This window comes from Protopterus annectens, chromosome 2.part2, assembly GCF_019279795.1.
Source record: "Protopterus annectens isolate FY-2018-M chromosome 2.part2, PAN1.0, whole genome shotgun sequence".
In the NCBI taxonomy this organism is placed as follows: Eukaryota; Metazoa; Chordata; order Ceratodontiformes; family Protopteridae; genus Protopterus; species Protopterus annectens.
Window position 1 is genome coordinate 472244245 of NC_056730.1, and position 22319 is coordinate 472266563.

The window sequence follows — 22319 nt, forward strand, 5'->3', positions numbered from 1 at the left end:
CATGTCTGACCCAGCTCTGCTAGAAATGCTACATCTAAAGAAATCCCAATCCCTCCGCACCACATGCTCCAGAGACCTCAATCTCATTACCACAATCAACAGAACATGCTGGAGGGACAGGTTCATAACCCAGAGACTGCCCATGCTCTGCAACAGACTTCCCATACATGTCAAGCAGAGCACCTCACTGGCCTTCTTCAAGAGAAATCTTGATTAGTGGATGGGAAATGGAAAGTTCACCCCAGGGATCTCTCCAGTGGCTCTACTTGATAGAGGCACTGGGAACTAATGTCGGGCGGCATGATGCCAGGGCACTTTTATGGGCTAGGCTTCTAAAAGCTCCAGGGCCGTTAGCCTAGTACACACCTATGAACTTTTTTATAACAGAAGCAGTGCAAACAGCCATATGCATTGTGTATAAAGATGATTCTATAATTAACCACACCTCTTTAATTTTGTTTTAAAATGAAATTATATTTTCTTTCCTTCTGTGTACATTTTTATTTGATGGTAGTAAAACTTCTTGGGTATACCCCCATATAGCTGTCTATCAAAAGCCTTCTTTGCACTTAAGCCCCATCCCCATATCACATTTCGTGAACACATAAAAGATCATCAGAGGAAAGTTTTAATCATATATAAGATATATAAATAAATTGCATACAAAAACGTCTTTTATGAAGTACCCTTTATTGTCTATTGCTGTGCTGCTATTTGTGTGCTAGATAGGTTGCTTTGGTACGGAGGGAGGTTTGTGTAATGGTTAAGGTAATTTACCTTGCAAACACTAGGTGCAGGGTTTGATTCTTACATGGGGTAATTGGCTAGGCTTAAAATGGCTCATAAGGGCAATTAGTCTAGTACTAATCTATGAACCTACATAATGGCAGGATCACAGGAGGAAAAAAGTAAAAGACTTAAATTGCAGGTACACAGAAGTATACACTTTTATGGGAAAGGAGAACTAGTCTTTTGCCTGTGGGAAGGGTTAGGACCATATCAGAACATCCTCATGGGCAGAATTGTGGTAAGGGCAAAAATAACTCTCATGTCTTCCTGTGTAATAGCCAGTCAGGGCAGCTGTCACCTCCATACTACTACAAAATGCCTGTTGTAGTGGAATAAAAGGACAAAGTCCAGTTGGGGGGAGGGCTACTGAATGTCAGGCATGGAACAAAAACAGAGAAAAAATATTTACTTGTAAACTGGTACACAAAACTCCCTTCTTGACTCACCCTACACATTAATTTAGTATACACCTGCTAAAGAGCTGACATCCACAAATCACCACTTACTGAGAAAACAAAAAGCTTTCTCTAAAATGGGAGTCAAAGCACACAGAAACTTCCACCCACCAACTTGGAGCTCTCTTCAAACCTGCGCAAGAGACAGACCCTCGTTTTTCATTATGTGATGTAGCTAGTAAAACACATTGTGCTCCAACAGCAATGTGTTAGAGCTGTGATGTCACCTACAGAAATATCGTATGGCCAAAGACAATCTTATCTTCACTTGAATATCTGGAAAAAACATATACACTGCTTATGTTAAAATTACAGTTGCATATCTACTTATTGTTTATTTCTCTTAAATCTGAATTACTAACATAAATGTCTATCATTATGCAAATATCAGCAGGTGCATCTTATAACGTTACTACAACTTTGAGCAATTAACGTTTTGTCCTTTAGTACTTACCATTCTATTCTGGCAGAAAGATTATGTGCAGATGTTGAATATAATTGTATTTTTTATACTATATAACTTAGTGTTCAGTGGTAGATGCTTAACAACTAAATATGTTTTTTTATTTCTTTCTGTCTTGTTATCTAAACCTCACCTTAGTCATTATACTGTGCCACTAAGAAGACTGTCTGGCTAGTATAAATTTGAAAAACTAATTTATGTCTTGTATATTTGCTGTTCCTTTTGCTGTAAATAACCGAATGTATTACCATATTGCTGTGCATGAGCTGATTCCGTTATGGTGTTGCATTATTTACAATAAGTTATGTAGTAAGGGGCTTTTATTTCCAGGTCCCTTCTAAAAGAGACCATCATCAGTAGTGTCAACCTAATTGCCAGAACACAAAAATCAGTCAGTCAATCAATGTGTATCACTTACTTCAGAAATGTAGGAACTCAGAAAGACATAGACCATTCATTCATTTGTTAGCTGGTTAAGTGGATTGGTCCATGTATTCTTTCCTGTCATGATCATGGTCTCAAAAAGACAGGTGTAAATGCAATAAAGTATATGAACAATTTAATAAAGACATCAATCAGTGCAATTTTGGGGTAAAGCCAGTGATTCAAAGAAAATGTATTGCAGTTACATGGAGTTAATGCAAACAACACACAGACAATAACCAGAGGTTGGAATTGAACTTCGGATGTGTGAAACAAAGATTTTACCACTGAGCCACCATACTATCCTGACAAAATACTAGACAAGTGCATCCGGTACCTCGGCTTTCGCCTTCAAGGCGAAAGCCGAGGTACCGGATCAAGGGAGCCGGCAGGATTCTTTGAAAGGGGGTGCAAACCCAGAGCCCCGCCCACACAGGCCCAGAGCCCTGCCCACACAGCCCCACCCCCTCCGCCCACTCAGCCATTCCAGTGTCCCATTACTTGGATATTTCTCCCCATTTGTCATAGACACTGTTCAAATCTCTCAGTGTGCATACTGTTTTATGCTTTCCTTCTACAATGATTACATATATTTAGATTTCTTTTACAACTTTTATTTCAAATGTTATAGTACAAACACTGATAGACATTTACTAAACCTAAACAAAGCAATAGTCTTACAATGAAAACAGAACTTAGCATTAAAACTGCTCTACCTTTGAAACCCACATTCACTGAAACAACACTGAAACCCACATTCAAAGAAAATGCATCTGGCCAGTGGTAGGGTAACTTTACTTTGGGCTGTTTTCAAATCATAGGCTCCTTGCACACATTTTAAAACCATGCAAAAATTATTTGATTCACCTTCCTGACTGTATTAATTATACTATATAATAATTGAATTGTATCCCTTGTATAATACAGCACCACTTGTAAGAGTGTGTTTTAAATTTATAGTTCTGAACATTTTTCCTTTAAGCAATGAAACAAATCATATGAACCAATAATGACAACCTGCCCAATTCAGAACATTTCAACCCTAAAGGGCCACTCAGACTTCTGTCATACAATCCACCAATATCAATCAATATGCAGAATCTCTGCAGAAGTAAAAGTCATCTGAATAATTCTACATTAAAGAGATCTGAAACCATTGAAGAGGTTGTTGCTAGAAAACAACTTATATTTAAGTGTTTCATTTACAAATACAGTGCCTGTTGCCCTTGACGAATAGATTGCCTATGTTACATTAAAAGAAATAGTAAGCTAGTATATTGTAATATGTGTCTCATCCAAAGGAGGACATGCTAAGGACTGCAGTACCATGCCCCCTTAAAATACAAATGTACATGTTGTAGGAATAGAACCTACAGCCCTTTGCATCAAGATGCAAGAATGCTACCTGCTGTGCTAACACCGTTTTAAAATTCTATATCACAGTAATGATACCATTTGCTAAACAAAACAGTTGCACATTTTAAGCAGACTTAGCATGAGCAGCAGTAACCTTTGCTTCCCTTGAAGCTCACAATTCCTTGAAAATGCACTTGAAAATAAATTCCACCTGCTAGATCTAACTAAGGCATCTCTCTCTCTCTCTCTCTGACTCTGACTCTGTCTCTCTCTCACTCGCTCTCTCTCTCTCACACACACACACACACACACACACACACACACACACACACACACACACACACACACCTCAACTTCTTAGTGCAAGAAATCTGGACAAAGCCTAAAATAAACAGGGACAGATTACAGTTAGGTATTGCTTTCATGGACTTGTAAAATTGCTAGAATAACAGGATTTGTGTTGGTATGCATTTTTCTAAAGGATATTATGTCTAAAACTATTTAGCAACTTCAATCCTTTTTAGGAGGAATATGGGGCAAAAATCTGGACATTCTGCAAAAACCTGGACAGCTGAGGGGTATGCTTCCTCCCTTTTACACAAACACACACACACACACACACACACACACACACACACACACACACACACACACACCAAACTAGGGACACTTTTAGAAAGTTGCTAGAATAACAGGGTTTGTTTTAGAATATATTTCCTGAAGGATATCAAGTCTGAAACTCAAATGCATGTCATTTATTTAGTAACTTTAATCCTTAGCTCATCCCAGTGATTTGTCAAAAACAGAATTTTAATGAGGAACAGACCAAAATATAATGCAAAAATCTGAACATTTTGTGAAAATCTGTACAGTTGAAAGGTATGAGTCACACACATTCATCCCTCTACCTCCTTAGAAAGTGTATAGAACAACATGTTTTGCATTAGTATGCATTTTCTGAAAGATATGAAGTCTAAAGCTCAAATGTCTGCCATTATTTTCTGAGTTCGGTCCTCAATGATTTGCCAGAAAAACACAATTTTATGAAAAAGAAACCGAAAATATGAGGCAAAAATCTGGATAATTGCACAGTATGAACCCCCCCCCCCCCCACACACACACACACAAACACACACACACACTCCTACCTCCCTCTTTCTCTGTTTATGCTGTCAGTAACATTCTCACAGGGCTCTTACACCCCAAATCACCAAACAATGTCTCTGCTATCAGGACAAACTCTACATTAACATTTTCCTTAGACGACCTACACATGTACGGAAACTAAGACATCCTGTATTTTAAGCAATGGCTTAAGTTGCATGAATGCTTCTGCCATCAAGAAAAACTTCCACATTAGCATTTTCTTGGATGTCAAATGTTAGTCTTTCCTTAAAAAAATTAAGTAAAACTAAAATGCATTACATTTTTTCCCCCAAGACTAAGCTTGTATTTCTAAGGAGTATGTCTTTCTTTTGAGGAGAAAGCTTCATCAAATCACACACACACACACTGCAGAACAGGCAGAAAGCAAGAGAGGGAAAGGTCATTTATAGACATACATGCCAGGAACTGCAGATGCATGATACAGACAGAATCTTCATCTCTGAGTCTCAACACAGTTATTCAATCCCATATTTCAGCTTGAGAACCACAGCCTTCATCTTGGACACAACACTTCCCTTCAGCCCTTACTGTTTAACTCTTGTTCTGTCCAAACCCAATATATTCTGCTCACAGAGACAGCCTTCTATTATAAAACAACATAATAAACACAGTCTGTGTCCATAGAAGGTCAGTGTGCTATGCATCCAACAGTGGTTTATATTCAATACTGGGGGTGAAGCTTTTTAATAACAAAAATCCTTTCTAACAAAATATTGGTTTATAAAATACAACCACACCACAGTTTGATGCATATTAACAAGGGTGTTTTAGTTGGGTAGAACAGAAATTTCTCAAAAAAACTACTAATAGGCCCTCACTGACAAGTTAATCTGAACAAATCTGTTTACTTTTGTCAGTGTAAACAAACAAACATTAATGGTTGCACTTCTGAGCAGCTAGTCCAGTGTTGAGTTCAGGGGTCTGGTTTACTGCAGAACATGACAGAGTCACATAATAGTAAGCTGGCAGATAACAGTGTACATGCCTGCATATCTTATTGGTTCATAGGTGAATACTAAGGTAACTGCCCTTACGGGCCATTGTAAGCCTAGACAATAACCCAAGATAACTGTAGAATGAAACAAACAGGATCTAGCAGCATAGAAAAGTTTAATACAATTCTAATAAATGCCATCCATGAGACCAGGTATGTCCTCTTGGATAGCTTACTAGCAACAAATGTTTTAATTAATTTGATTAAACAGAGTGTAGGGCACACCCATCAGAGAAAGAAAAAGGTGCATGTCTATGTAGATTTTGCACAGAATTTGTAAACCATGAGGTTATAAAGCAGCTATTATTTGGGTGGAAAATGAACCACAGAAAAACCCTCTATCCATTGTGAAAACTGAGAAGGACCTAAGCAAAGGGAGGGATGCAAAAAGAAACACAATAGGTCAGATAATACACAGGTAACGAAAGATGAAGCATTCAGAGGAACAGCAGAGCTTCTTAACTTCTAACTGCTGTGCTTTAAATAGCATGCTAACTGCTGTCTTACATACTCTGTGATTAACAAACTTCCTCGTGGACTCTGCCATTGCCAGGGGTAATGGCTGAACAGACCACAAGGTTCTGTGGGCAGAAATTATGAACCTCTAACCTCTAAAAATGTCAGGCAAGAGTAAACTCTTAAGTAAACCTTTATCATTCCCATCAAAGTGAAACAACAAAAGCTGAGGACTTCCTACTTGCTAAATGATTCAATGAAAAGCTGGAAGAAGGTGTGCAGAACAGATTAAATGTTAGACTATGTTCTGTTGTTAGAGCAAATGTAATTACATTTTTAAATAAAACCTTCAGTTTCTGAATAAAACTTCCAGTTAATTGATTATTTACTTTACAGGAATAAAACAGTGTATTAATGATTTGTGTGATTTTACAGAATGCATAGTAATTTAATATGAAAAAAATGTTAATGGATGATTTACTTTGAAGGTTTGAAATGGTGCCCTGGGCACTTGTGTGTGACTTAAAGAAAAGTGTAATATTTCTTTTTTCTGTTGGTGTGTCAAGGAGGAAGAGTACAAATACTACAGTCAGTATTTGCATAGGAGTTATTAAATCTTCTCATGAATAAAGGAATGTGACAGGTTGCAGGATGTTTGCTGTCAGTAAGAAGCTTAGTGAAATACAGTCCTGGACAGATATTTTAGTCACTACATTTGATGCTTGGATACATCCTGAATTTAGTGCTGTCACTGTGCAGTTCTCAGAACCTACTGAATACACCACACAAACACACATATACTGTAATAAGTAATAAGTCCTGGACAGATATTTTAGTCACTACATTTGATGCTTGGATACATCCTGAATTTAGTGCTGTCACTGTGCAGTTCTCAGAACCTACTGAATACACCACACAAACACACATATACTGTAATAAGTAAAATATACTTTTCAGCTTCACCTAACAACTTTATCCCCATGTGTATGTTTCATAGCATTTCCTGAAGTGCTCAAAGCTACTGCCATCTCACAGTCTAAGATGCGCTGGTTAGTTAGAAAGACATGATACCATTCTGTTTAGATCATTGTTAATAAAGGTTTGTAGATAAGTATCAGATCTGCTCTGCACTCCTCTTCGACAAGGTGCTTAGACCAAGTTTTTAACTGGCTACGTAGAAGCATTTTTAAAATCTTCACACTCACAGCACTCAGGGGAGAGGGATCAGCATGAATTGTTTCCAAGCAGACCTGCATGAATCTGCTCCTAACTCCAGTGAGAAAGTCTGAGAGTTTAGTATGGAAGCGGGGGTGTATCCAAATAATATGTGATCCTGAGGGATGTGGGTTGACAGACACCAGCTACTGAAATGTTAAACGGAGGCACACCAGCTACTGTAAAGTTAAACAGAGGCACACCAGCTACTGTAAAGTTAAATGGAGGCACACCAGCTACTGTAAAGTTAAACGGAGGCACACAAGCTACTGTAAAGTTAAATAGAGGCACACTAGCTACTGAAACGTTAAACAGAGGGACACCAGCTACTGTAAAGTTAAACGGAGGCACACCTGCTACTGAAATGTTAAACAGAGCACCAGATGAAGTCTTAAGCTTACCCGTGAGTGTTGCCTTTCAATGGAGCAGCCTTCCTGTGGGTATTTGAGTATGGCAGGCAGACAGCCATAATCGGGTGCATTTTTGTGTTTAAATTTCAGGCACACGCATGCATGTATCTTCCATTACAGGTCTTTACAGCTGTAAAAGTGGGGGGGGGCAGTTCCTCCCACTCGCCCTATGGTTCCGGCGCCAGGAGAAGACGAAAACAGGTCATACGTACCTGTTCCATTTGTACGACTGGATGCAAAGGGATTTCTTAAAGAAGAACTCCCTTCAAATTTTTTTTTTTAAATTAGAAGAAAATTAATTTCCTGGCCAGCCAATTCCAGGGGGGTGCAAGTGCACCCCCTTGCATCTGCCTGCGGGCACCCTTGTACCAGATGCACCAGTAAAGTTTTTTTCTATCATTTCTGGTGTGGAGTGTGTTTTTTCTGTGATACGTTTTTGCTTCACGTTTGTTTGAAAAATACTAGACAAGCACTCACCAAAACAGTTTGTTGACAGAGACCATATTTCTGACTTCAGGAAAATGCTAGATTTTTAAACCCCTTCCTTGATAATAAAAATGATGGATGATATTAGCATAAAGTCTAAACACCTTAAAGTGATTTAACATTTTTAATTAGAAATCCAGAGTTTAGAGAAAACAGCAGCATTAGTGAAATCTATGTACACAGTTTCACACTTATTTGTGTTTGTGATTGTTTGTTTGCTAACTGCGTACATGTACTGGTCCAGGGACCCTTTCCAGTTACAACCTAGGCCACAGACAAGCAGAAAATCTGTAATAATAAAATACACTATTACAAACCTAGATGGTGAAATAAGTATATAAAGTCAGCAAAGAATATATGATCTAGTTGAAAGGAAAGGTGTACTGTAAGGAAATTCAAATATTCAGTAGAAGACATTCAAAATGCTGGTAACCATTTGAAATGTCAATTCCACTAGAATGATTCACAAAATATGGAAAATGGTCAAAAGAATGGACTTATATATATCAAGTCTGCGATGCCATTTCGCAGAATATTCCCTTTTGTCTGAGGTATGGTGATCTTAGAATTATTATATATAAGTTCAGGGGTGTGGGAGTGTGAAGGGACTTGCCCCCCTGCAAAAAGAAGTTTAAAGGAAAAAAGCGATTTTACAGATTCGCTCTACTCCTGTGTTTTCATTTTTTTCCCCAGCTTGTCGGCACTCAGCATTTTGAGTGGCAACGTTTCAATAGAGAGCCCAAAATGTTTGGCCTGAATTGCATTTAAAATATATTAAAAAGAACTATTGCAAGTTTCATGATAGTAAATAGTATAACACGGATAATGAATATGAGTGTAACCTTTTAATTACTTTGTGGTAGTACTGACAGAATTGTCAAACTAACATGCATCTCTGAAGCAGTTACCCTGATAATTTTGTAAATGGTCTTAGAGGTCTTTTACTTGACAGAGTGATAGTCAGTTTACATTTTATTAGTTCATGCAGTGTGTTCCAAGAAGCTCTTTATCCAGTAGCTAAGTTAAAGATTTGCCTCATTGTAGTGATGGGTCCTTGCAGAATAGCTGAGATAAACTGAGATGGTGTGTGTCTTGATAGTGGTAATAGGGGGATCCCAGAACTAATATACTTCACAGTTAAATATTTATTTTGGCAATATGTACTAGCTAGCTTTCAGCTAGACAAATCTTTTAAAAGTCAAAATCACTGATAAAACAATATTCTAAAGAAAACAAGATATATGGTTCATGACTCGAAGCCCAAGTCAATTAATCTTCCTGTACCTGCCTTTAAAAGAACCTTGGTCCAAATATTTATCCTAGTGCTAAGGTTCCTTCAATGGCATGGTAAGCTGAGTTAGTCCACAGTGAAGCTAATTTCTATTGAATGCAGTAATGCAACTAACCTATCTGATGTTTCAGTTTCCAGATGTTTCTACTGGATGTTTACCTACAGACACCCTTGACACATGTGTGACTCTGACTGTGATGAGCTTTAAAGCAGCAAGACCATGATTATTTTTGTTTTTGTTCTAGGAAGGGAACACACCTATCCACTTAGCTGCTAAAAATAACCACAGTGAGGTCCTGAAGCTTCTGCTGGAGGTGTATGAAAATGTGGATGAGATAAATGAGGTATGTAAGCATGGCATATTAATAAATGGCACACAAGGATGAGTCAGCAGAAAGTAAAACAATGCGAGTCTTTTGTACAATGTACAGTTTTAATGTGTTTCATACAATGTTAGTTTATATATTTGCAGAATAATATGTGGTATACAAGTAAGCTTAAGCCTTGTGGTGTATTGCCTGATTGCTTACAAGAAAGCTTTAATGCCATAACATTTTCTGCTCTGACTTTCTACCTGTATTTTTTTCCAGTAGCATTCAATGTATTCAGGTGCATGCTTACATACATATATATGTATGTATGTGAGTGTATGTATGTGTATATATATATATATATATATATATATATGTTTACAGAGAGAGAGAGAGAGTCAAAATATTGTTTAGTCAAACAGTATTTTAAATGCGATGATTCATAGAATGTTATTTGCCAAACAGTACTGTGTATGTTTGTGAGTGTGTGTGTATGTGGTGGTGTGAGTGGGTGTGGGGACTTTGTCCCCCACCGTTGCATATATTTAGAGTGTTTTTGTTTTCATGGTGGTTCAGATTCCATTTTTTTAAAGAAATACTGCTTGACTAAATGTTAGATTTTTCTGCTAAACTGATATATACATACTCACACACACACACACACATATATATATATATATATATATATATATATATATATACACACACACACACACACACACACACACACACACACACACACACACACACACACACACACACACACCATTATTTAATTTAGCCTGGCATAAGATAGTACTGTAACACAATAACATATTAATTTATTTACCTTTATATTTGCTGTTTTATATAACCCTAGCATATCTCTCAACCATCCAGAATTTTGCAGAATGTCCAGATTTCTACTTCATATTCTTCTTCTGTTAGCCATACAATTTTTGTTTTTTGGTAAGTTATTGAGGACTGACATCACTAAATAATGAAAGACAGATGTAGTGGATGAATGGATGGATAGATTGATTTGAGTTTCAGACTTCACATCCTTCAGACAATGCATAGCAATGCAAAACATGTTATTCTAGCAACATTCTATTCTTTTGAGAGAAATATTTATCATCTGTGCCTGATTATGGACCTTTGTGCCCCCATTACGTTTGGCTTTGTCCAGAATACTTACACTAAGAGGTTGACATCCCTTCACGTGGATGCCATACCCTTACTAATAAGCTGCACAATAAAAAAGGACTTTCTTTACAATAGCAGCTACATGGTAATTACAGGGCAGCTTACTGTCTACATAGGTTTCCAGGCCCCTAACTGCTAGATCAATTTTCAGGGGTGTATTGTTGATGTAATAGTTACAGGAAACATCATGTTGCTGAAGAATGCTATCATGCATTTTTTTGGCATTTAGTTCTAGGTCATGGTTTTGACATCAGCTATTTGTTTGGGAAAGACCCTCTCGGAGGGTCTTGATGTCTTCTATAGAGTTTATGATGTCACCAGGTTTACAGTGATCAGAAAACTGGGTCAGCCATAAACCCTTAACATTAGCTATGACTTCCAAGAAGTAAATGCCAAAGAGGAGAGGTTCTGGAACTGAACCACGTGGTTAACTGCTAGTCACAAACCTTTTGAAGGAGGTAGAGCCACCCACCCTAATTTCCTGGGTTATGTTATTGAGTCAGTTTGCTATCCAATGAGTTATGCAGGGATTTACATTTAGCTGGGTGAGTTTATCAACAATAACTCAGTACTTGAGGGTGCTGGTGCTGAACACCTTTTTTGAGGCCTAGACACGCAATGTGTACTGATTTTCCCTCATCCATTGCTTCAGTAACCTAAATCGTTGAACATGCTGAGTAGGCAGGATCTGTCATTTACAAAAGCCAAACTGGCAAGGATGAAGAGACTGCAGGTTGTCTGTGTCCTTCTTTATTAATTCTATAATGATCCTTTTCATAGACATACAAATGGGGCTGGTCAGACGTGGGTATAGATTTACCGGAGTCAGTTGATACCACACCTTTGTGCAGGCGGATTACTGGTGCTGTCTTTCATTTGTCTAGCACAGTCTGTTTGGCAGTAAATATTGAATAGCCTGTTTCTGAGGTTTCTAACATAGTTAAATAAGGCTTTGTGATTTTTTTTACCTGAGTGCCTATTTTACTTCATATCTAGCTTTGGCTTATTTGACCAGGGTTAAAGTTCCCTGTTAAATTTAGCAAGAGTATTTTTGGCATCAAGACAGTTACAGTTACTTTTATATGCACTTAGCTTTTTTTATTTTATTGTAGAGCCTGTTTATATTTGGGTTCCACTATAGAGGTTTATTTGCAAATTTGGCATTATATTTATGTTGGAGGGAGAGAGATGTATCTATGCAGCTAATAAAGTGCATATATAATTTGGGGGTAAACAATTCTGCAGGCACAGATGGGCCATCAGGTTTGAAGGGAATGTTGAATTTAGCCAGGTCTGTTTTAGTAAATTATCTTTAACATAATCTCTGAATTATGGGTTATTGGAGGACGCTTCCGGTTTCAGTCTTATGGTGAATATGACTGATTTATGGTCTGATTTGACTAGGTATGAAGCTGAAACTGGTAGGAAACAGAGCTATACCATATTGGTGAGAACTAAATTCAGGATTTTTCACCCCAAGCTGGGGTGTGGACTTGTTGGTCCAGTGAGTTTATAAAGTCTAGAAATTTCCAGGCATACATGTTAGGGAATGTATATGTCCCCCAGTTGATAGAGAGGAAGTTGAAGTACCCTAGGAGAATAGTGTTTGGTTAAATGTATGGGGACTCCATACTAGCCATGTAGGAGGTATGGGCCAAGGAGGATGGGGGTAGGTCCATATTTGACTATGAGGTGATGAGTTTTTTTAATGGTAAGTTGGGCATGGAGGGATTCCAGGTCATTATACTATCTAATGAGTCTGGAGGTGAAATTTTGTTTTATAGCTATAGAGAGACCACCACCTTTAGTGCCTTCATCTAGCATGCTGGGCCTGAATACATGTCAGGCATTGAAACCTTGGACTGATGGGTTGCTCTTAATGGTCTTCATCTTGGTCTTTGCGATGATTCATATATTGATGGATTCTATTGTAAGGAGTGCCTGTATGATTGTAGTTTTTTCTTAAGGCTTCCAACATTGAGCTGCAGTAATTTTATGTTATCTGAATTCTGTTTTTGTTGTACTGGAAGTTTTTTTTAAATTGATGTTGCCTATGGGGAAGGACAAGGTCTTTGTCAATATACAAAACCCTTGAGGGGATAGGTGCAGGCCATTTCTGGCAAAACAGTTAAGTCTGTCTACCCACTCCACCCAGACTGATATATAGAAAACACTTTGAAAGACTCCTGAAACTAAGTCAATTGTTGAAGTCAATAATCTTTTTTTTTGTACTGCAGCATCATTCTCAGTAAGGTAAAAATCTTATCTCTCAACCTCTTAGCTCAAGAAATCAGGAGAAAACCTAAAATAATTTGGGGACAAAGATCCCAAAATAGGGAAAATTTTAAATATTGCTCTTATAAACTTAGAAAGTCATTAGAAGAACAGGATTCATGTAAGCAAGCATTTTTCTGAAGGATATGAAGACTGAAACTCAAATGTGTGCCATTATGTAGTGATTCAGTCCTCAGTGATTTGCCAGAAAAGCACAAATTTTATGAGGTACAGACCAAAAAATATGTGCCAAAAATCTGCACATTCTGCAAAAAATCTGGATAGTTGAGGGGTATGATTAAAATGCTGTTCAAGGTTAGGTTCATAACTGCCTTGGACACATATCCCAAGAGTTCCTTCATATCTCTCTTCATATAGTCCTGGGAGGTACATCTCAAGTCATTTATACCCACATGCACTATGACTGTGTCATATATGTTCTTCTGGTGCAAAGCCTTGAATACCTGCTTGATATGGCAAATCCAGGTACTTAATATGCAATTGAACTTGACACTCTTCTTGCACAGCCTGGTGTGTGGCACATTAGTGTACATCACTATGGAGTCACCTATTACTAGGATATTGAACTGTGTAGAAGTTGACCTTTTGGGCTTTTGACTTGAGACAATATGATCTGGGATGTATGTTTCATGGTGAGTGCTGTCTGTATTGTATATTTGTGAGGTTGCTTTTTCTTTCTTAGGTTACATTTAGGAGGCCTTTGTGGTTTAGGCAGGTTACTTTTAAGAGCCTCAGCTTATGTATGTTGATGTGTTTGATTTGAGCTGTGTGTGTGTGTGTGTGTGTGTGTGTGTGTGTGTGTGTGTGTGTGTGTGTGTGTTTGGTATAGTATGGTGTTGTGTAGTATTGACAACCTGTTCTTGTTTGTAGTGGCTTTGTGTGAGAGCTTTGCCTGCAGCAACATCGTATAATTATATCTCTCAAACACTGTGTCCACTTAAGTAGCAGGTGGTGGTAGTAAGTAAACAGCCAATTGCTACAGAATGCCTAGTTCAACCAATTGGCTACAGAGACGGTTGAAAAGTGCAAATATGTGGTTCCAGAAGCTTACAATATGGCTAAAGGGGGAGTTGCACGTATGAGGTTTAGAGTACATTTACTGGAGTGCTGTCTGTCTTAAAATACAATTTAAGTGACACATGAAGAACAAGCACGTCTTAGCAGAAAACATAGCCTCTTTGTACAACTTCGACTAATGCTTCTTAACTTTGTGGTTTATACAGTTATAACTGGAAGGTGGCATTAACTAAGGTTCATAAGAGAGAGAATTTGAAATGTACGTGCCCACATTTGTCTAATGTAACGTTGCCCAAAACTGATTGGAGTGCTGCCATCACCACTGTTAAGCTGATAAGTTAAATCCAAAGAACCAATAAGAAAGCAGCTAGGTCTCCAGCCAGTAAAGCCCACCTTTTAGAAACATCAGTAAATTATTCCCTGCAATTGAATAATCACTAGTAATCCAGTTTGTTTAGAATGTCCAGATTTTTTACTCATATTTATTGTCCATTTCTCATAAAATTGTAGATTTCTGGCAAATCACTGGCAAATCTGTAAGGACTCATGTCAGAAAATAATGGCAAACATTTGATTATCAAACTTAATATCCTTCAGAAAATTCATACTAATGCAAAACCTGTCATTCTGTCAACTTTCTAAGTTTGTAAGAGCAATACTTAAACAGTATCCCTATTTTTAGGCCTTTGTCTCCCCACTTTTTCTGACTTTGTCCAGGTTTCTTGCTATAAGAGGTTGAAAAGTATGCTGCTCTCAGCAAGTTTATACCTCACTAGAAATCAAACTTTGTCCAGACCCCATTGCACACAAATAACCACAACATATACAACCATTTTATAATGACTAAACATATGGTTAATTTCATAACATTCAAATGTCGTAAATTCCAACAGCAAATTTACAGTAGGCAGCATTACCAGCTCACCTTCATCTGGTTGTTGACATAAGACAGTGTTAAATCAATCTGCTCACTTGGACTCAGCCTCCCATTAGAAGCAGCATGATACCACTCACTTCTATAACAAACAACAACACTAAACAACCAAAACAGAAATAAATTAGAAGGCACACAGAAGAGGGGTTCATCGCAACCCTACTTCTCTGCTTTCATGCACTCAAAATATATCATAAACCACCAATCTTCTAAAGATCAACATAAACCTAAACGGAGGGCAGGGCGGGCAGGATCAGCAATCCCACGATAAAATCTGATTCATACCTCTCAACCTCTTAGTGCAGGAAATCTGGACAAAGCCATAAATAATGGGGTAACAAAGGCCAAAAATAATGGCAATTTTTAGATTTTGCTCTTATAAACTTAGAAAGTTGATAGAACAACAGATTTTGCTTTAGCATGAAATTTCTGAAGGGAATGAAGTCTGAAACTCAGATGTCTGTCATTATTTTCTGTCTTCCATCTTAAGTGACTTCACAATAGTTTGCCGAAAAGCAGGCCAAAAATATGAGGCAAAAATCTGGACATTCTGAGAAATTCTGTACAGTTGAGAAGTATACTCTAAAAGTCTTTTGGCTTTTCCCGGTTAGGGGTCGCCACAGTGGAACTCCGGTCCGCTAATGATTGGCAGTGGATTTTTACGGTACCGAGTTGCCAGCCCAACGCCCAACCTTCAAAGAAGGCACACCCATTCACGCAGGTACCTACCTGCATGTCTTTAGACATCACTCGACCATGGGGAGGACATGCAGACTCCACACAGAAGGCGCTCCTGCCGAGAATCGAACAGGAGAACCTCTTGCTGTGAGGTGACAATGCTAACTGCTGCACCACTGCGGCTACCTGTTGAGAAGTATACTCCTAAGTGTACCCCTAAGATCACTGGTATAATGAAGAGAATTTTATACAGAGTTAGAGGTATATGATTACTGTGATGCCCTCCTTTCAGTTAAAATACATGTTCATTGAATCTGAAATGTAGTATACATTTTGTTGACTAACCTTTTAATCAACCAAAAGGGGTTAAAATAGTTGAGATCACAAAAAACTGGAAGTTAGCCATAAGCTATAATATGTTATAAACTTTTAATTTAAAATTTCTATCACTGCTATACGCCTTTTAATCTTTTCATTCACTGACTCTTTATTTAGTGTATTGGCTAAAATAAATTACATCCATGGATGAAAACAATGCCCAAATCTACAACTACTGCCTCAACAAACAGGGCCTACAATGGTGAACTATAACCTACAGTAACTTTATATGCAATATAATTGCATTGTTTCTAAATATGTAGTAGAAATAACAGTGTATGAGTGTTTATAAGATAAAAAAGGCACACAAATAGCAGACATGCACAGAATACAAACAAATGTTTTGCAAATAAAACTTCCTTTAGAATGGAATTCACACAGTCATCCTTACTAGGAAAATTACTAACAGTAAAGCTATTATGCTTTCTTATGGCATTATCACTGCTTCTAGCAATAGAAGGAAGGAGATGCAGAACAGAAAACCAGATTAGACAATATTCAACAATGCACATGTCCTCACAATTGCCATATTCATTGCAGCCAACATTTGTACCTTGGTGCCAGACTTATTAGCAGTCTTATATGAGCAGAACCCTTATATGTTGTATAATTGAATCATGGCTTAAACCTAAGATTCATTTCCCATTGAACAATTGGAAGTAACTATGCTCAATCAGTCAGACCCAGAAAAAGTAGGGGAGGGTACACATTTGTTACGTAAAAGCTAAATGTCATTAGACATAACTCACACCAGTCTAGCCCCATAGTGTGTTTCTTCTAGGTAGTTGACTAATAAAAGGCTGACCATTCATTTTGTTGATATCAGAAAATGATATCAGAAAATAAATAAAAAGTGCACCATAGCTGAACTGAATTTGCAACTTTATTAAATATAAAAGATTAATGGTTTCATTCTTGTTGATGCATAGGACTTCTTCAGACAATTTAAACCTCTGAATGACTCATTTAAATACAAAAATCAAAATCAAATGACTATAAGGAAACTTGACACTGGTTGTCAACCAAACAATATTAAAACATTGAAATAATGAAATAAAGGTGATTGCGATCTATCAAACAGGATTAAAACATTGAAATAATGAAACACTAATTTTAGAATGATATAAATCTCTCTTAGGTAAACAGCTGAGGTTATATCATCACAATATAATTGTATGCACTTTTTTGAGTACATTTAAAATTAACACATCCATTAAGTATGGGGCATTCAGTAGTGTTAAAAACAAGTTGCCAACTCACGGTGTTGAATCTGGACTATTAGGTTACCATGGATATTCATTCCTTGCACACCATGATTCCTAAAGATGAAGAAATGGAAACTATTAGAAGAGAACTTATTTTACCAAGATTTTTTCAGACAAATTACATTGTTGATGGAAGTGTTGGATATTATTTAAGAAATAATTGTTTTGAATGTAACTCATGTTTTTCCAACAAGGTGAATGGAATCGCTATGGGGGCAGCTATGACCCCAATTATGCCAGCATTTTCATGTCAGGTTGGGAGAGAGAATATGCTATTACTTGTGACTTTTTTTAAAAATGTGATATTTTACAAACATTGTATAGATGATAGGCCATATTTTTGAACACTTACAGTAATGTTCTGTACTCAAGAACATCTCTACCACATGTTTGTGCTGTCTATTCGCTCAGAAAGATTACAGTAAGTGTACATGTAATTTACACGTTGTGGTGTCCTTTATATATCCTCCTTGATATTTAAGGCTGCAGGAAAATCAGTATGAAAACTAAAATTAGGAGAAAGAAGGTGGGAGTTATGCTTGTGTTGTCTATTTAATCAGAAAGGTGTACACTTACCCTGGGATTCAATAAAGCTTACATGGAGTGTAAAAATAGTGCAGTCGCTACTGCACGGAATATGGCCCGCTGAGCGATCCAGTAAACAAGCCTGGGGACATGCACGAGCTTGGCATGGATGCCTGCTTGCTTACTGAATCCTTAGATGGACACCAATGAATAATGCTAATTACCTCATTTGCTGGTAAAAAAACATGCAAATGAGGTGAATTAGTGATTCAGTAAGCAGGCAGGCATCCATGCAGGAATAGTGTTACCTGCAGAAATGTAGGCATGGCAGCTCAAATAAAAGCAAGTATTATAATCTTTAGGCATGCCAATGGCCAAATATATTGCCATTGGTATGGAAAAGAGTTACAAAGTTATAAAAATAAAAGTTTTTTTTGGCCGATCTCGGCTGTTTAAACATAGGGCAGCAGTGCGCAAATGGGATCATAACGAAAATATAAAAAAAAAGTTGAAAAGGCAATTTTAAGTGAAATCTGCATTTTGCCATTATAGTCTATGGCATGCAAAATTAAAACAATACCAGGGAACAGTGGTTGCCAAGGGGAAAGGCTCTGGTGTAGTGCAGTAACTAGGGCTTAAGGCAGTGGGGTATGCTAATGAAAGAAATTTCCTGAATCACAAAAAGAATCTAAGTGCCAAACTGCTCCTAACTGTGTAGGTGTTATAAGGCAGTGGTGTAAACAGGAGGAGCAGCAGACATGAAAAGAGGGTGTGTCATGCTGGGTGTAAGCACATTGGAGCTCCATGGCTCCCAGATAAGCCTAGCTAAGTACAGCTAAGCAAAGGGGTGTGTCTGAGGCTGTATTGACTTATTCTATGAAATGAAGAGCGTGTTCACGTCCAGGGAGGGCCATTTTTCAGTGTTTACATTAGCTAAATGTGTTTGTGAGGCACGCACTGGGTCTAAAAAAAAAACAAAACAAAAAAAATGGAAATAGCGTGACTGTTTACATTTGGGCAACGATTTTGAGCGGCACGCCTCGGGGCTTAAAAGGGGAGGAAATGGGAAGGGAAAAAGGGAAAAAAAGGGAAATAGCAGAATAAAAGCAATCAAGTACAAATTACATAGCTAACAGGTGGAATGCATCATATTCAGCCAATCATACAGGCAGCATCTGCAGCACAACAGTATAAACTATACAAATACCTTACAGTCTGTTTTTTCCCCACAAACTCTGCACCATTGGTGTACACATGTGGGGGAATTTTAACTGAAAACATGTTAGGGGCTGCCATTGCTTTGATTCATCAGTATGTGGTAGAGGCTGAGGGCGGTGAAGAGGATAATGTTGACAACTGCCACAGACCGAGGAAGAGGAGGGGAAGAGTGTTCTGACCCAGAGTAACTTACCATGGGCTACATGATCTGGAGATAGTAGAGCGCTACAGGGTGGACAGAGACATGCGGCAGCAAATCATTGAGCTGTGCTGGCCTCCACTCAGACCCAGAGCCAACAGAGGGGAACTCATCCCAGTGGATACCAAGGTATGTGTAGCCTTAAGAATACTAGCTACAGGTACTTTCCAAAGACTTACTGGGGACATCATGGGGGTCTCACAGGCATCTGCATCCAGGGTACTCCACCATTTCCTGGAAGCCATGCTACCACATGCCGGTGAGCACATTTACTTCCCCAACATCCATGAGGAGAGGACCAGCAATATGTGTCTCTTCCACCATGTAGCAGAATACACGGAGGTACTGGGTGTGATAGACTGCACTCACATCCACATAAAAGCACCACCCGGTGAACAGGGTAGGGTCTACATAAACCGCAAGGGCTTCCCCACCATCAACTGCAGGTTGTGTGTAATGCCCAGGGCATTATCATGAATGTGTGTGTGCTGGCAGCCCTGGAAGCTATCACGACTCCCACATCTGGCATTCATCACAGCTGTGCCAGGCATTTGCCAGTGGGGGCATCCATATGGCCATCTGGTGGGGGATGCTAGCTATGCACTGGAGCCGTGGATGATGACACCCATCAGAAATGCACATGCACCCACACAAGAATGCCATAATGAGGCATACGCACAAACCAGGATCATAATAGAGCATATGTTTGTGATGATCAAGTCATGGTTCCACTGCCTTGATATATCTGGTGGAGTCTTGCAGTACCCTCCAGCCACACGTGCACACATGTTCATAGTATGTGCCATGCTACACATGGAAACAGCTGCAGCAGAAACAGCATGGAGAAGGGCCACACATCTCCCCACCATTGCCAAGGTCTCCCACAGGCACAGAGGGACTCAGAGGCAGAGGCCCCTGAGCCTGCTCCTGTAGGTAGATGGAGAAGTGCCCAGTATGCCCAGCCTTGGCAAAGAGGCAAAGCATAGCACACACACTGACACTGTAGGGACTCAGGCACTGACACCTCTCTCTGACTTGCACACACAGTAAATGGATGACAGACACATCACATTACTTGTAACTTACCATGTATAGGCAGTGTACTATGTGCATCCCACATACGTGGCCCTCAAGCATCATCGTCACAGCTGCTGTAGGCACAAGGTAAGTCAGACTTCTTAACAATAAATGAATGGATTTGTATGTTTTGGTAGCATATCTATGGTAATGCTGCATGCATGCAAGGGAATGGGGTGGCCTACTGGGATAGCAGCAGACAACTGACAGCTATGTGGGACACTAGGAAATGCCTACACAATGCTGGCTTCCCCACACTATGCAGTATCATTTAAGTTGACAAATCCCATGCAGTATATGTGGGGGGGCCAACTAAGTGTGGAGTCATAGGTCACATGCACAGATGTCACTGTGGGGATCCCATACTCACTCCCAGACTCACATAGCAAGTCAGCCATAGAAAACCTTAAAGGAATGTCTGTTAAAGGCACACAAATGGTGACAATGATGGAATACCCCCCTACAGACTTACACAGTGATATCACAGCAGGCTTTGCAGTTGCAGTAAGAGTCTCAGAAGGGTAACTCAATTATGGCATTAGTATCTAACCTGTGGTCTCTAGTGATATGCCTCTATTTTCCAAAACAGGGCAGAATACTATGCTAAATGGAACCAAAATCTAAGGGAAATGTCAGCACAGTCTGTGCAAATGTGTACTGTTGACAGGTATGCCCTGCCCCCTACACTAAGGTTACCATACGTCCGGGTTTCCCCGGACACGTCATCTTTTTTGGGCTCCTGTCCGGGTGGTTTTTGAAAATTCTGAGATTTGTCCGGGTTTTAAAACCCGGACAAATCGCAGAATTTTCAAAAAACAGACATCCCTATTTCAGAGTCTTTCTTTCGCTTTTTTTTTTTTTTGATTGGCTCATATCCCGGTATATGAGCCAATCAAAAAACAGAGCTTTGTTCGATGCGGAACTGCTTGATGTTCCGCATCGAACAGAAGAGGGTCCACTGTGCAAGGTTTTGATTGGCTCGCATACCGGCATACGGGCCAATCAAAAATCCCCAAATAGAAATGCAGTAACATGTAAGTTTCTAGGTAATAGCAGCAGATCACACATTGCCAGGGCTGTCCCAATCAACATGGTAACTTGTTGCATGTCCACAATATGCAGGGATCAATGAGCTATGCACATGTGTGGGGAATGCTTGTCAGGATGTGGCCAGCAACGTCTCATGCTGTTGTGTCATATTGGCCTAGGTACAGTACTGTGGTAGACAGGACCATGTTCCATGAAATGCAGTGCCAACTATTTTGCATGTCAGCTACACATATGGTGGGAGTTGTATACACTGTCCAGATGTCAATATCCATTACTGCTGGGAAGCTGGATAGGTCATGTACAGGGGGCCACACATATGAACAGTACACAAGTTGGAGTAACCTACATAGTGCCTACCATGCCTCACAACTGTACAGACCTTTGGCAGGATGTACATAGGTTTGCATCATATCTGTGGTGTCTTAATTCTGAAATAGTGGTTGTCTGGCAAATCACTGCCAAACCACAAAAGTCTAAAGTCAGAAAATATTGATGGATTGTAGTGTCTCAGACTTCATACCCTATAGAAAGATGCATGCTAATTCAAAATCTCTTATTGTATCACCCTTCCAGGTTTGTAAGGCCAATAGTTACAATGGTCTGTATATTTAGGCCTTTACCACCCACTTACTCATGGATTTGTCCAGATGTCTGGCTCACATATGTAGAGAGGTATGGTGTG

General features: G+C 38.9%; 1 protein-coding gene across 2 annotated transcripts in view; it reads left to right on the plus strand.

The window, feature by feature from the left end:
* ANKDD1B (ankyrin repeat and death domain containing 1B) overlaps positions 1-22319 on the plus strand; it is a 1083940-nt gene that overhangs the window by 572305 nt on the left and 489316 nt on the right. For both annotated transcript variants that reach the window (XM_044063959.1, XM_044063958.1), the window contains exon 7: positions 9751-9849. In XM_044063959.1, coding sequence (XP_043919894.1) covers positions 9751-9849 — 99 coding nt within the window. The remainder of the gene's footprint in view (positions 1-9750; positions 9850-22319) is intronic.